At 43.6% G+C, this 12,581-nt stretch overlaps 1 protein-coding gene and 1 pseudogene across 1 annotated transcript in view; both read right to left on the bottom strand.

The window, feature by feature from the left end:
• Positions 1 to 1,067: 1,067 nt before the first annotated feature.
• The window catches only part of NIPA1 (NIPA magnesium transporter 1), a 36,557-nt gene continuing 25,043 nt past the window's right edge, over positions 1,068 to 12,581 (bottom strand). Inside the window, 2 exon segments of the mRNA XM_007472277.1 lie at positions 1,068 to 1,579; positions 3,846 to 4,006. Of these exon segments, the coding sequence (XP_007472339.1) occupies positions 1,068 to 1,579; positions 3,846 to 4,006 (673 nt within the window).
• On the bottom strand, positions 11,936 to 12,401 carry LOC103076576 (60S ribosomal protein L21 pseudogene; annotated as a pseudogene).

Raw genomic sequence — 12,581 nt, 5'->3', positions numbered from 1 at the left:
CCTGAATTACAGGGAACTCATATGTGCTATTGAACAGTTACTCTCTCATTTAACAGCCTTATTATCAAGTTAAATAATTTATTTCTTCTTAATGGCCACAATGCTTGCTGAAAGAGAACATGGATATATTTAATAGTGGATCCCAGTTACATTAGACTGAATGCAAATAAAATACCTCATGCTACTTAAGTCAATTGTCTTTAATTGAACTATAACTACATGCTGAAAGGGCTGATTTACTCCAGTGTGCCCTTAGTCTTGACTCTCTTCCAGTGAATGAATATACTATAATTTCTAACTGCTTTGAACATTTATGTTTTGAAGAGTGAAATATTAAAGTATAATCAAGGAGGCTGCATTAATCTAAGAGAACATACACACAGTAATAGTCAAATTAAGTGAATAGTTCAAGTAATAAAGGCACTGAAATTGATTTGAGCTATTGAAAATCATCCTGCAAATGGAACAGTATATCATTTCCATTCACTCTTCTCTCTCTGTTTGCAATTAAAATGTCTAGGAGTTGGGGGTAGGAGAGTCAACACATCAGAGGATTAAAACCAATTAAATGTATATACCTCTGATTTGGATCCGACACCTGAATGTTATACATGCTTAATGCAAAATAATAAAATTACAGACACATTTACGGTAGAGTCAGACTTCAAGACAACAATTTCTCCCATTTCCAAAGTAAGCTTCTCAGTAAGAATATCTGTTCCCCTGCAAAGACTAATCAGAAAAGGCCCATTCTATTTAAATAACGATGACGTGTTTTAAAAGCAAAGAGTATTCATGAAAGCTTCCAGGTTAATGGCAATGAACATAAGATTCCTCTCATCAGAGAGAGATGACACCCAGGCAACCACTGAGCAGCTTCAGAGTACAGAAGGCTGGGCCCCCACCCCAGTGCTGAGCAACGCATCCTCACTCTCCACCAGCCCATCCATTAATATACAGGCAACTCCAACACCAGCGATTTACTGTCTCTTCTACTTCATGACAAATCAGGACCAGAAGCCACATCCATTTCCTGTTCCTCAAGTCATCCAACCCCCTGTTACATCCTAGTCTGTTTTCATATTAGATTTGTTCATCTCCCCAAGGTTGAAGTTGAACTCTTTGAACACCTGTATAAGGACAATCCCAACGGAGACAGTGGTGAACCCGCAGGCCATGCCCAGGAAGTCCACCAGACCCACGTTGCTCCACTCCCGGAAGAGGATGGCCGAGGCCAGCAAGACCAGTGTGGTGAACACAACGTAGTAGATGGCCCCGAACACAGAGGAGTCGAAGCACTCGAGGGCCTTGTTGATGTACCTGAACTGGATGATGATGCTGCAGCCAAGCACGGCCAGGAGCACCAGGCACAGGCAGAGGGCACGCCGACTAGACGGATTGTTGTGGAAGATGTCTTGGGCTGCCAGCCCAATGCCCTTAGTGGAAGGCACGGTGAAACTCCCCAGCAAGGAGCAGATGCTGATGTAGACCATGATGTTGGTGGGCCCGTGGGCCGGCGCGATCCAGAAGATCAGCAGCAGCAGCATGAGCAGCACGATGCACAGATAGCCTACGAACACTGGAAACGAGAGGGCGCACGGTGACCCAGGGGGCGAAGCAGAGCAGCCCTCGCCACGTGCTCCGCCACCTGCCCCCGCCACTGTCACCGGGACACCCTACCGCTCCGGATGTGCTTTACCACAGCCCCTGAGCTCATTCCACAAGTTATTCCCATCATCACTTTCACCATTCAAACATTCATAGCTCCTATATATTACATGTCAGTAAATAAGTCTTCTATTAGTAACATTTTTATAACAGTAAAAGTCTACACAGATGCTTTGAGATTTTTTTTTTGGCCACACTGTGCGGCACGCAGAACTTCCCCTACCAGGGATCGAAGCCGTGCCCCGGCAGCAGAAGTGCAGAGCTCCAACCACTGGACTGTCAGGGAAGTCCTGAGAATTTTTTAAAAACCATTTCACAAGATGGTCAACTCAACAAACCCTAGGCAGAGAGTGCTCCTACGTGTGGGGTGGGAGAGAAAGGGAGTCATGCGGGGTCTCAAAGGACACGCAGGGAAGCTGTAGGGGTGTTTTTGGCTGTTGCAGTGACTGGGGGCTGCACACAGTGGGCAGAGGCCAGGGGTCCTGGGATGTGCAGACGGTCCCACACAATGAAAAATCATCCTGTTCTCCTGATGACTTCGGAATGTCACCTTGGACAGGAAAGTGGAAAATATTTATAATAATCAGAGCTAGAACCTGTTTTATGTGTAAAACAGAGTAATTTGGCAAGGATTTAATATACATTGAATTTTTCAGAACTTCAAGAGTTATACTCCATTTCAGAAGATCCCATTGCTGGGAGTTCCCTGGTGGTCTAGTGGTTAGGATTCCGGGCTTTCGCTGGCGGGGCCCAGGTTCAATCTCTGGTCAGGGAACTGAGATCTGGCAGGCCACCTGGCGTAGCCAAAAAAAAAAAAGAAGATCCCATTGCTGATGGCAAAATCCTTAGTGTTTGAGTCAATAACACAACACCTCCACATCGGTCTGTTTTGCACCTGCCAGATTCACAGCACACACGTGTGGGGTCTGCTGGCTTTAATATGTCTTCTCCTATAGTTGTACCTGAGCATTCCATTTTATTCCAAAGTACTATTCTTAGGGCATTATGTTGACTGCTATTATATGTACAAGGAGTTGTATTTTCCATGAACTTCACTTCCAGATTGTAAAGGGGGTGCCAGGCACTGGGCCTGAGGGCTGGGAACAGCCTGGACATGTGTATCAGCAAGCAGGTGGTGGGAGCCCCTCTTCCTCAAGGATAAGAAAAAGACTGTGGAGCTCTGCTGCAGGGGAAGATTCAGGAAGACACTACAGCTGAAAGCTGCCTGGGAGCCTAACCTATAAACTGGGCAAGGGGTAGTGGAGGGCAGAGAGCAGCACGCGCAAACGTAAAATACCGCCGAAGTGTGGCCTGTGTTTGTGGAAAAATCAGAAGTAGCTTGAACGCAAGTGCGCAGGCTTTATTTCAGAAAAAGCAGCTGGGGGGCTTCCCTGGTGGCGCAGTGGTTGAGAGTCTGCCTGCCAGTGCAGGGGACATGGGTTCGAGCCCTGGTCTGGGAAGATCCTACATGCTGCGGAGCAACTGGGCCCGTGAGCCACAACTACTGAGCCTGTGCATCTGGAGTCTGTGCTCCGCAACAAGAGAGGCTGCGACAGTGAGAGGCCCGTGCACCGCGATGAAGAGTGGCCCCCGCTTGCCGCAACTAGAGAAAGCCCTCGCACAGAAACGAAGACCCAACACAGCCATAAATAAATAAATTAATTAATTAAAAAAAAGAAGAAGAAGAAAAGAAAAAGCAGCTGGGCCTGAGTGTGCAGTACTTTGGGTTTTCTCTCATCAGGGGGAAGGGGTGGTGGTGATTGCAGTTATGAAAAAAAAAGAAATTATGTCAAAAGTAGATACCAAAAAAAAAAAAAGTACAGGGCTCTGCGGGGGCTCTAAAGATGAATTAAATCAGACCTCGGCTCTCTGAGAGCTTCACTTCAGAGGGAAGCATGGAGGTCTGGACACATGGTGGTCCTGAGAGGAGCAGCCTGGGGCCAATCCCGCAGAATGGGCGCACAGATGCGGGGTGGGGGACGGCGTCCATGCACAAGGTCCAGATCCCAGGAGGCAGCAAAGGGTCAGGGCAGCCCCGGGGGGCAGCAGAGGACAGTGGTGAGCAAAGAGGAACCAAGGGCCTGGAGGACAGACCACAGCAGGGCGGAGGGTACAGCTCCAGCCAGGAGAACCGCGCCGGAGGCAGCAAGCTCTCTGGCACCACAGCTCTGAGTTACCTGGGTTGGTCAGCTTCTCCTCCAGCTCGGCCTGAGTGGTCACACTCTCAGATTTCGGGGAGTGGATAATCAGCACGACAGAACCCGCACAGCTTAGTAGACACCCCAACTTGCCCAAGATGTTGAGCTTTTCTTTCAGAAGGTAAGAAGCTAAAATGGACCTTCAATTTTAAAATAAGATATGATTAAATCAAACTATCTGACCGACCTGTTTCTTCTAACTGCAGATGTTATTAAAGCTACATCTTCTTTACAGTCACATTTTATTTTTAAACTAGTTTTGAAGTATACAAAGATTAGGAACTGAAGTTGCTATTTCAGTACAAATAGGATCTTCATGCCAATTCCATGCATAGCCAGTACATAATGATACTCTTAACTCATACCACTATATTATTTCAGTAGATATGAAATATACAGGGTAGAAAAATAAGTTTTATGATTGATCAAAAATAAAAATATTGCTTCCATATTTTTAAAAGTACACAGTCCAAAAAAACTATGTTAAGTAGGAAAGCAGGATATGAAAATCGTTAAAATAATTACAAGTAATTCATGACCAGAACACTTAAGTTAAAATAAATTAAGTGAGAAAATGCACAAATAAGAAAAAAATCAAAATGCTAATAGTAATTGAATTATGGTACAAAGAGTATGGGTGATTACTTTTCTCTAATATGGAAACTTTTAAAATGTGGTCACATTACTTATTTAATGCAAAAAAAAAAAAGCATTCCTCATAAAACATCTGTAATCTTAAGACTGGTACGGGGAGGGCACACCAGACCCAGATACCAATATATATATACAGGACTATTTCCATTCATCCTCATTTCACAGATAAGGAAACCAAACCTCAGAAAAGATCAGCACTGAAACCAAGGCCACAAAGCTAACAAGAGGTGAAGCCACGGAGAGGTCAAAGCTTCCATCTTTCCCTTACAGAGCTTTGTGTCCCTGGCCCTGGATAGCTTGGTCCCCAAGGAGACCCAGCAGTGTAGCTGGGAAAATAAGCAACGTCCCTGAAAGAAACCATACAGGATATAATAATACAGAACTGGATGTTAAACTGGGGGGCTCCACACAGCTGCACGGAGAGGTGGCAACAGAGGAGTGGGTGGCTCCGAGAATAAGAGGTGGGCTGGAGTCAGCCAGGAACAATGGGTGGGCCTATGCCAGGGGAGAGGGCTGCCACAAATATGGAAGAAAGGGGCAGGGTAATCCCGCACCGCGAGGCCAACTCACCTCTTATTCCACTCTTGGTCTTATACCAGAGTACAAATTAAACAGCCCTGCTATAAAACAGTGCGTAACATAAAACTTGAGGGATGCTAAGGCCAACAGATCAGGAAACAACTGCCATTGAAAAAGATAGTTTATTGCTCACGGTCTCCGAGCTGAGGGCCGTAGTGCCCTACGCAGGACGGCACGGGGAAGCGCTAGTGTTGGTCAGGAGGCGCTGGTGGGTTGCGGAGGGCTGTAGCAAGAGCCTTCACTTCACTGTGGTCTCCGGGGGAAGGGGTGTGTAAGGCAGTGCAAGCAGTTTAGCACTGGCCAGAGGGAAGAGCTCAGTGGCGCTTGGGCACGGGCTGTCCCTAGCTGTCTATGACTTGGTCCTGGGGGATCAGCGCAGGTGGGTAGTGGGCAGGAGTGTGAGAGTCCAAAAAAGGAGGTGGTTGGGATGTGAGCTCTGGATCGGTTGGTTTAGATTTGAAACGCATGCCTGAGCAGGAGAACTCCTCCCGAGGAGAGAGGTGCACGTGCCAGCGGACACGTGAGCCAAGGCAAGGTGACTCGGGACCGGACTGTCCAGAACGAGGTGTGTGCGGCACAGGCATGCAGGGCAGATGTTAGGGCATCCAGTTTAGAGACGCTAGACACATGGTCAATAGAGTGCCGTGTCTTTTAAGGACACACCAGATAAAGACGTGGGCAACCGCTTACCTCCTGAGTATGTTCCTCATGAAGAACTAGTCCTTGCCTCCCCTCTGTGGCTGAGAATGTATGACCCCAGGGCGGCTGGAATAGGGGCCATCTACCTAACAGGCTTCCCCAGCAGGAAATCCACCAGCTGTCTAGGCTCAAAACCTTTCTCCTCTCACTTTTCCTGGGCTGCAGTAAGTAAAGCCTGCTACCTTCTGATCTGAGATTAAACAAAAAGCATACAAAATCTCTTTGACTTAAATCAGGAGTCCACAGACTATGGCTGAAGGCCCAATCCAGCCCTTCACCTGTTTTTGTGAATAACATCTTACTGGAGCACAGCTGTGTCCACACAGTTAGTCTGGTCTCTGGCTACTTTCCACTACTACGGTAGAGGCGAGCAGCTGCAACAGAGGCCACATGGCCCACAAAGCCTAAAATATTTACCATCTGGCCCTTTACAGAAAAAGGTGGCCACCCCCTAAGTTAAATGATCTACAGAACTAATCACACATCTATCTGGAGAGTTGGCCTGAGGTGGAGGCACAAGTTACATGTCGGCATCAGGGCCACGACAGCACAGAGGAGCAGCATCCTCACTGGAGGGGTTGGGGGTACAGCAGAGGTGGGAGGGTGGGGTGAGAAGCAGTGTGATAAATGGCAATGGAAAGAGGGGGAAAGAAATTTAATGCCAAGAGAGAGTCAATAAACTATCTTAATATACTTATAGTAATAGTAGACAAACAAAAAATGTGCTGTAGAATTGACAGCAAGGTTTTGAAGAGAAATTTGTATACCCAAGTTCATAGCAGCATGATGCACAATAGCTAAAATGCGGAGGCAACTCAAGTGTCCACTGACAGATGAATGAAGGAAACACTACACAAGGAGTGCACAAGGGTTCCCTTTTCTCCACACCCTTACCAACACTTATCTCGTTTCTTTTTTATGACAGCCATTCTAACAGGTATGAGGTGGCATCTCACTGTGGTTTTGATATGAATTTCCCCCATGACTAATGATGTTGTGTGTCTTTTCATGTACCTATTGGGCACCTGTATGTCTTCTTTGGAAAAACATTTCTTCAGTTCCTCTGCCCATGTTTTAATCAGACTGTTTGTGACTTTTTTTGCTATTGAGTTGTAAGATTTCTTTATATAATTTGGAGATTAACCCCTTACCAGATCTATGATTTGTACATATTTTTTCTCATCCTATAAATTGTCCTTGTATTTTGTTGATGGTTTCCATTGCTGTGCAGAAGGTTTTTATTGATTTTTTTAAAAGATTATATTTTATTTTAAAGTTTTTATTGAATTTGCTACAATATTACTTCTGTTTTATGTTTTGGTTTTTTGGTTGTGAGGCATGTGGGACCCTAGCTCCCTGACCAGGGATCGAACCTGCACTTTCTGCATTGGAAGGCGAAGTCTTAACCACTGGACCACCAGGGAAGTCCCTGTGTAGAAGCTTTTTGGTCTGATGTAGTCCCACTTATTTATTTTTGCATTTGTTGCCTTTGTTTTTGATGTCAGATCAAAAAAATTGCCAAGACCAATATCAAAGAGCTTACTCCTTATGTTTATCTTCTAGGAGTTTTATAGTTTCAGGTCTTTTTTTTTTTTTTGTGGTACGCGGGCCTCTCACTGTTGTGGCCTCATCCTGTTGCGGAGCACAGGATCCGGACGCGCAGGCTCGGCGGCCATGGCTCACGGGCCCAGCCGCTCCGCAGCATGTGGGATCTTCCCAGACCAGGGCACGAACCCGTGCCCCCTGCATCGGCAGGTGGACTCTCAACCACTGCACCACCAGGGAAGCCCTAGTTTCAGGTCTTATGTTCAAGTCTTTAATCTGTTTTGAGTTGATTTTTGTGTACAGTGTAAGATAGTGATCCAGCTTCATTCTTTTACTTGTGGCCTGACCAGTTTTATGGAACAGACTATCGTTTCTCCATTATATTCTTGACACTTTTGTCCGAAATTAATTGACCATGTATGTGTGGGTTTGTTTCTGGGTTCTCTATTCTGCTCCACTGATCTACGTGTCTGTTTTTATGCCAATACCATACTGTTGGGACTTCCCTGGTGGTGCAGTGGTTAAGAAACCGCCTGCCAATGCAGAGGACACTGGTTCGATCCCTGGTCCGGGAAGATCCCACATGCTGCAGAGAAACGAAGCCTGTGCACCACAACTACCGAGCCTGCCTTCTAGAGCCTCATGCCTAGAGCCTGTGCTCAGCAGCAAGAGAAACCACCGCAATGAGAAGCCCGCGCACCGCAATGATGAGTAGCCCCCGCTTGCTGCAACTAGAGAAAGCCCGCATGCAGCAACGAAGACTCAACACAGCCAAAACTAAATAAATAAATAAATAAATACCATACTGTTTGGATTACTATAGCTTACAATATAGTTTGAACTCAGGAAGCTTGATGCCTCCAGCTTTGTTCTTTCTCAAGATTGCTTTGTCTATCTTTGTCTTTTATGGATCCATACAAATTTCAGGATTGTTCTATTTCTGTGAAAAAATGCCACTGGAATCTTGATAGGATTGCACTGAATCCATAGATTGCACTGGGTAGTATGGACATTTTAACAATATTAATTCTTCCAATCTATAAGAATGGAATATCTTTGCCTTTATTTGTGTCTTCTTCAAATTTTTTCATCAATGTGTTAATAGTTTTCACTGTACAAGTCTTTTGCCTTCTTGGTTGAATTTATTCCTAGGTATTTTATTTATTTATTTTTTTGGCCATGCCACGTGTCATGCAGGATCTTAGTTCCCTGACCAGGGACTGAACCCGCACCCTCTGCACTGGAAGCTCGGAGTCAACCACTGGACTGTCAGGGAAGTCCCTATTTTATTCTTTTTGATGCAACTGTAAATGGGATTGTTTTCTTGATTTCTTTTTCTGATTGTTTTTCTTAGTGTGTAGAAACACAACTGATTTTTGTACATTGATTTTATATCTTGCAACTTCAGTGAATTTATTTATCAGTTATAACAGTTTTTTGGTAGAGTCTTCGGGGTTTTCTATATACAATATTATGTCAGCTGCAAGTAGAGACAGTTTTACTTCTTCCTTTCCCATTTGGATGCCTTTTGTTGCTTTTTCTTGTCTTGCTCTGGCTAGGACTGCCAGTATTATGCTGAATAAAAGTGGCAAGAGTGCGCATCCTTGTCTTGTTCCTGATCTTAGAGAAAAAGCCTTTGGCTTTTCACTGTTAAGTATAAAGTTAGCTGTGGGATTGTCTTTTGTGACCTTTATTATGTTGCAGTATGTTCCCCCTGTACCCAGTTTGCTGAGTTTTTGTCATGAATAGATATTGGATTTTGTCAAATGCTTTTTCTGCATCTATTGAGATGATCATATGATTTTTACCCTTCATTTTGTTAATGCGGTATATCACACTGATTGATTTGTGGATACTGAACTATCTCTGCATCCCTGGTACAAACCCCACTTGATCATGGTATATGATTTTCTAGTGTATTGTTGAATTCAGCTTGCTAATACTTTGTTGAGAATTTTTGCATCCAATATTCATCAGTGATATTGGTAAGTAATTTCCTTTTTTGTAGTGTCCTTGTCTGGTTTTGGTGTCACAGTAACGCTGGCCTTGTAAAATGAGTTTGGAAGTGTTCCCTCCTCTTCAATTTTTGGGAAGATTTGAGAAGGATTAGTATTAATTCTCCTTTAAATATTTGATAGAATTCACCAGTGAAGCCATCTCTTCCTGGATTTTCTTTGCTGGGATGTTTTAAATTACTGATTCAATCTTCTTCTGTTCAGATTTTCTATCTCTTCATGATTCAGTCATGGTAGGTTGCATGTTCTAGGAATTTATCTGTTTTTTCCTAGGTTATCCAATTTGTTGGTGTAGAATTGTTCATAGTCTCATGATCCTTTCTATGTCTGTTGTTCAGCTGTAACGTCTCCTCTTTCATCTCTGAATTTATTTATTTGAATCTTCTTTTTCCTTAGGTAGTCTAGCTAAAAGTTTCTCAATTTTGTTTATTAAAAAAAAAAGAAGCTCTTAGTTTTGTTAAGCATCTCTATTGTTTTTATGGATGTTATTTCATTTATTTCTGCTTGGCTTTTTATTCCCTTCTTTCTGCCTACATTGGGGATAGTTTGTTTTTTTTCTAGTTCCTTGAGGTAAAAAATTAGGTTATGTCTTAACGTAGGCATTTATTGCTGTAAACTTTCCTCTTAGATCTGCTTTTGCAGCATCCCATAGCGTTTTTTTTTTTTTTTTTTGCAGTACACGGGCCTCTCACTGTTGTGGCCTCTCCCGTTGTGGAGCACAGGCTCCGGACGCACAGGCTCAGCGGCCATGGCTCACGGGCCCAGCCGCTCTGCAGCATGTGGGATCCTCCTGGACTGGGGCACAAACCCATGTCCCCTGCATCGGCAGGCGGACTCCCAACCACTGCGCCACCAGGGAAGCCCTCCCATAGCTTTTGATATATTAGGTCTCCATTTTCATTGGTTTCCAGATACTTTTGGATAGCCCATTTGATTTCTTCTTTGACACACTGGTTGTTCAGGAGTGTTTATTTAATATCCACATATTTGTGAATTTTCCAGCTTCCCTCCTGTTATTGATTTGTAGTTTCATACCACTGTGGTCGGAAAAGATACTGGGTATGACTTTCATCTTCTTAAATTTGCTAACACTTGTTTGTGACCTATTGTAGATCTATCCTGGAAAATGTTTCCTGCACACTTGAGAAGAATGTGTACTGTGCTGCTGTTGGATAGGATGTTCTGTATATGTTAGATTGGTTTAACATAGGGTTCAAGTTCCATGTTTCCTTGATTTTCCGTCTGGATGATCGATCCATTGTTGAAAGTGGGGTATTGAAGTGTTTTACCATTATTGTATTGTTGTCTATTTTTCCCTTCAGATCTGTTAATATCTGCTTGATATATTTAGATGCTCTGATGTTGGGTGTGAATATATTTGTGATTGTTATATTTTTGATGAACTGACCACTTTATTATTGTCTAATGACCTTCTCTGTCTTTTGCTACTGTTTTCAGGTTAAAGTCTACTTTGTCTGATATAAGTATAGCTACTCCTGCTCTCTTTTGGTTCCCACTGGCAAGGAAGATCTTTTTCCATCCCTTCACTTTGAGTGTATGTTTCCTTAAAACTGAAGTGAGTCTCTTGTAGGAAGCATATACCAGGGTTCTATTTTTTAATCCATCTAGCCACCCTATGTGTTTTGATTGGAGAAATCAATCCTTTAACACTTAGAGTAATTATTGATAGGTAAGGACTTATTAATGCCATCTCATTAACTGTTTTCTGGCTTATTGGATTTCCCTTGTACCTTTCCTTCTCTCTTGCCACCGTCCTTTGTGAACTTCTGATTTTCCATTGTGATATCCATTGATTCCCTTCTCTTGTTTGTGAATCTACTGAAGGTTTTGTTTTGTGGTTACCATGAGGCTTACATTAAGACATCTTAGAGATCTAACAGTCTACTTTGCACTCATAACAATTTAACTTCTATTGCACACAGAATTCCCCCTTTTTTTTTTTTTTTTTTTTTTTTTTTTTTTTTTTTTTTGCAGTACGTGGGCCTCTCACTGCTGTGGCATCTCCCATTGCAGAGCACAGGCTCCGGACACGCAGGCCCAGCAGCCACGGATCATGGGCCCAGCCGCTCCACGGCATACGGGATCCTCCCAGACCGGGGCACGAACCCGTGTCCCCTGCATCGGCAGGCGGACTCTCAACCACTGCGCCACCAGGGAAGCCCTTTTTTCACATTTTTGATGCCACAATTTACATCTTTTTCTACTGTGTATCCATTGATCAACTGTGGTAGCTATGGCTCTTTTTTAAGACTTTAACCTTAAAACTTTAATCCTTCAACCTTTATACTAGAGTTAGGTAGTTAACACACCACCATATTACAGTATTCTGTATTCAGTATTCTCAATCTGACTATATGCTTACTTTTGCCAGTGTGTTGTATATTTTCATATATTTCCATGTTACCAACCAGTGTCCTTTCATTTCAGCTTGAAGAACTCCTTTAGGGATTTCTTGCAGGCAGGTCTAGTGGTGATAAACTCCCTCAGCTGTTATTTGTTAGGGAAAGTCTTGTGTTTTTTTTTTCCGGTCCAGGTCTTTTATTTTCTTTATACCCATCATGCCATGAATTCACAGGGAATGGGCTACAACAGTTCAGGCTCCTTTCCATTGGTTCTCACAAAGTGTGCTTCTCTGGGTAGAGCAGGCTGGCGCTTCAGTTGAACCCAAGTAACTTTCTCTTTGGCTTCCTTCTTTTTCTGATCATTTTCCTTCAACCGTTTCAGGAAGCTATCTTGGCTCTTAGAGTGCTTAATATGCTTGATATGCTCATTAATTCTCTTGGCAAGAATCTTGTCCTTGTTTGTTTACAATGATGCCAACAGCATGCTGGGTTAACATTGTAGACTCTCCCAGTTTTGCTGTGGTAACATTTGTGGGGCATTCCTTTTTGAACAGCCCATTCCCTTGATATCTACAGTAACACCTTTCTTGTAGATTCGCATGTATGTGGCCAAAGGAACAACTCCATGTTTTCTAAAAGGCCTAGAGAACGTGTAGCAAGTGCCCCTTTGTGTTGGTCATTTTGGCGAATACTTTTTCATATAATTTCTGTGGCAAGGAGACCGAAGAATGCTTCAGATAACCCATCAAAGCCAAGTCACTGTTACAACGAATGCACACTTCACTTTAAATGGTGAGAAGAAAGCCTGAGGGACAGTGGGAGGGATAGGAGGCCCCGGGAGCCACGTGCGTAGGGAAAGT

Source organism: Lipotes vexillifer, unplaced genomic scaffold (assembly GCF_000442215.2).
Source record: "Lipotes vexillifer unplaced genomic scaffold, Lipotes_vexillifer_v1.1 scaffold200, whole genome shotgun sequence".
Classification (NCBI taxonomy): Eukaryota; Metazoa; Chordata; class Mammalia; order Artiodactyla; family Lipotidae; genus Lipotes; species Lipotes vexillifer.
Note: the sequence above shows the minus strand (reverse complement) of the source record. Positions and strands in the feature narration are given on the sequence as shown.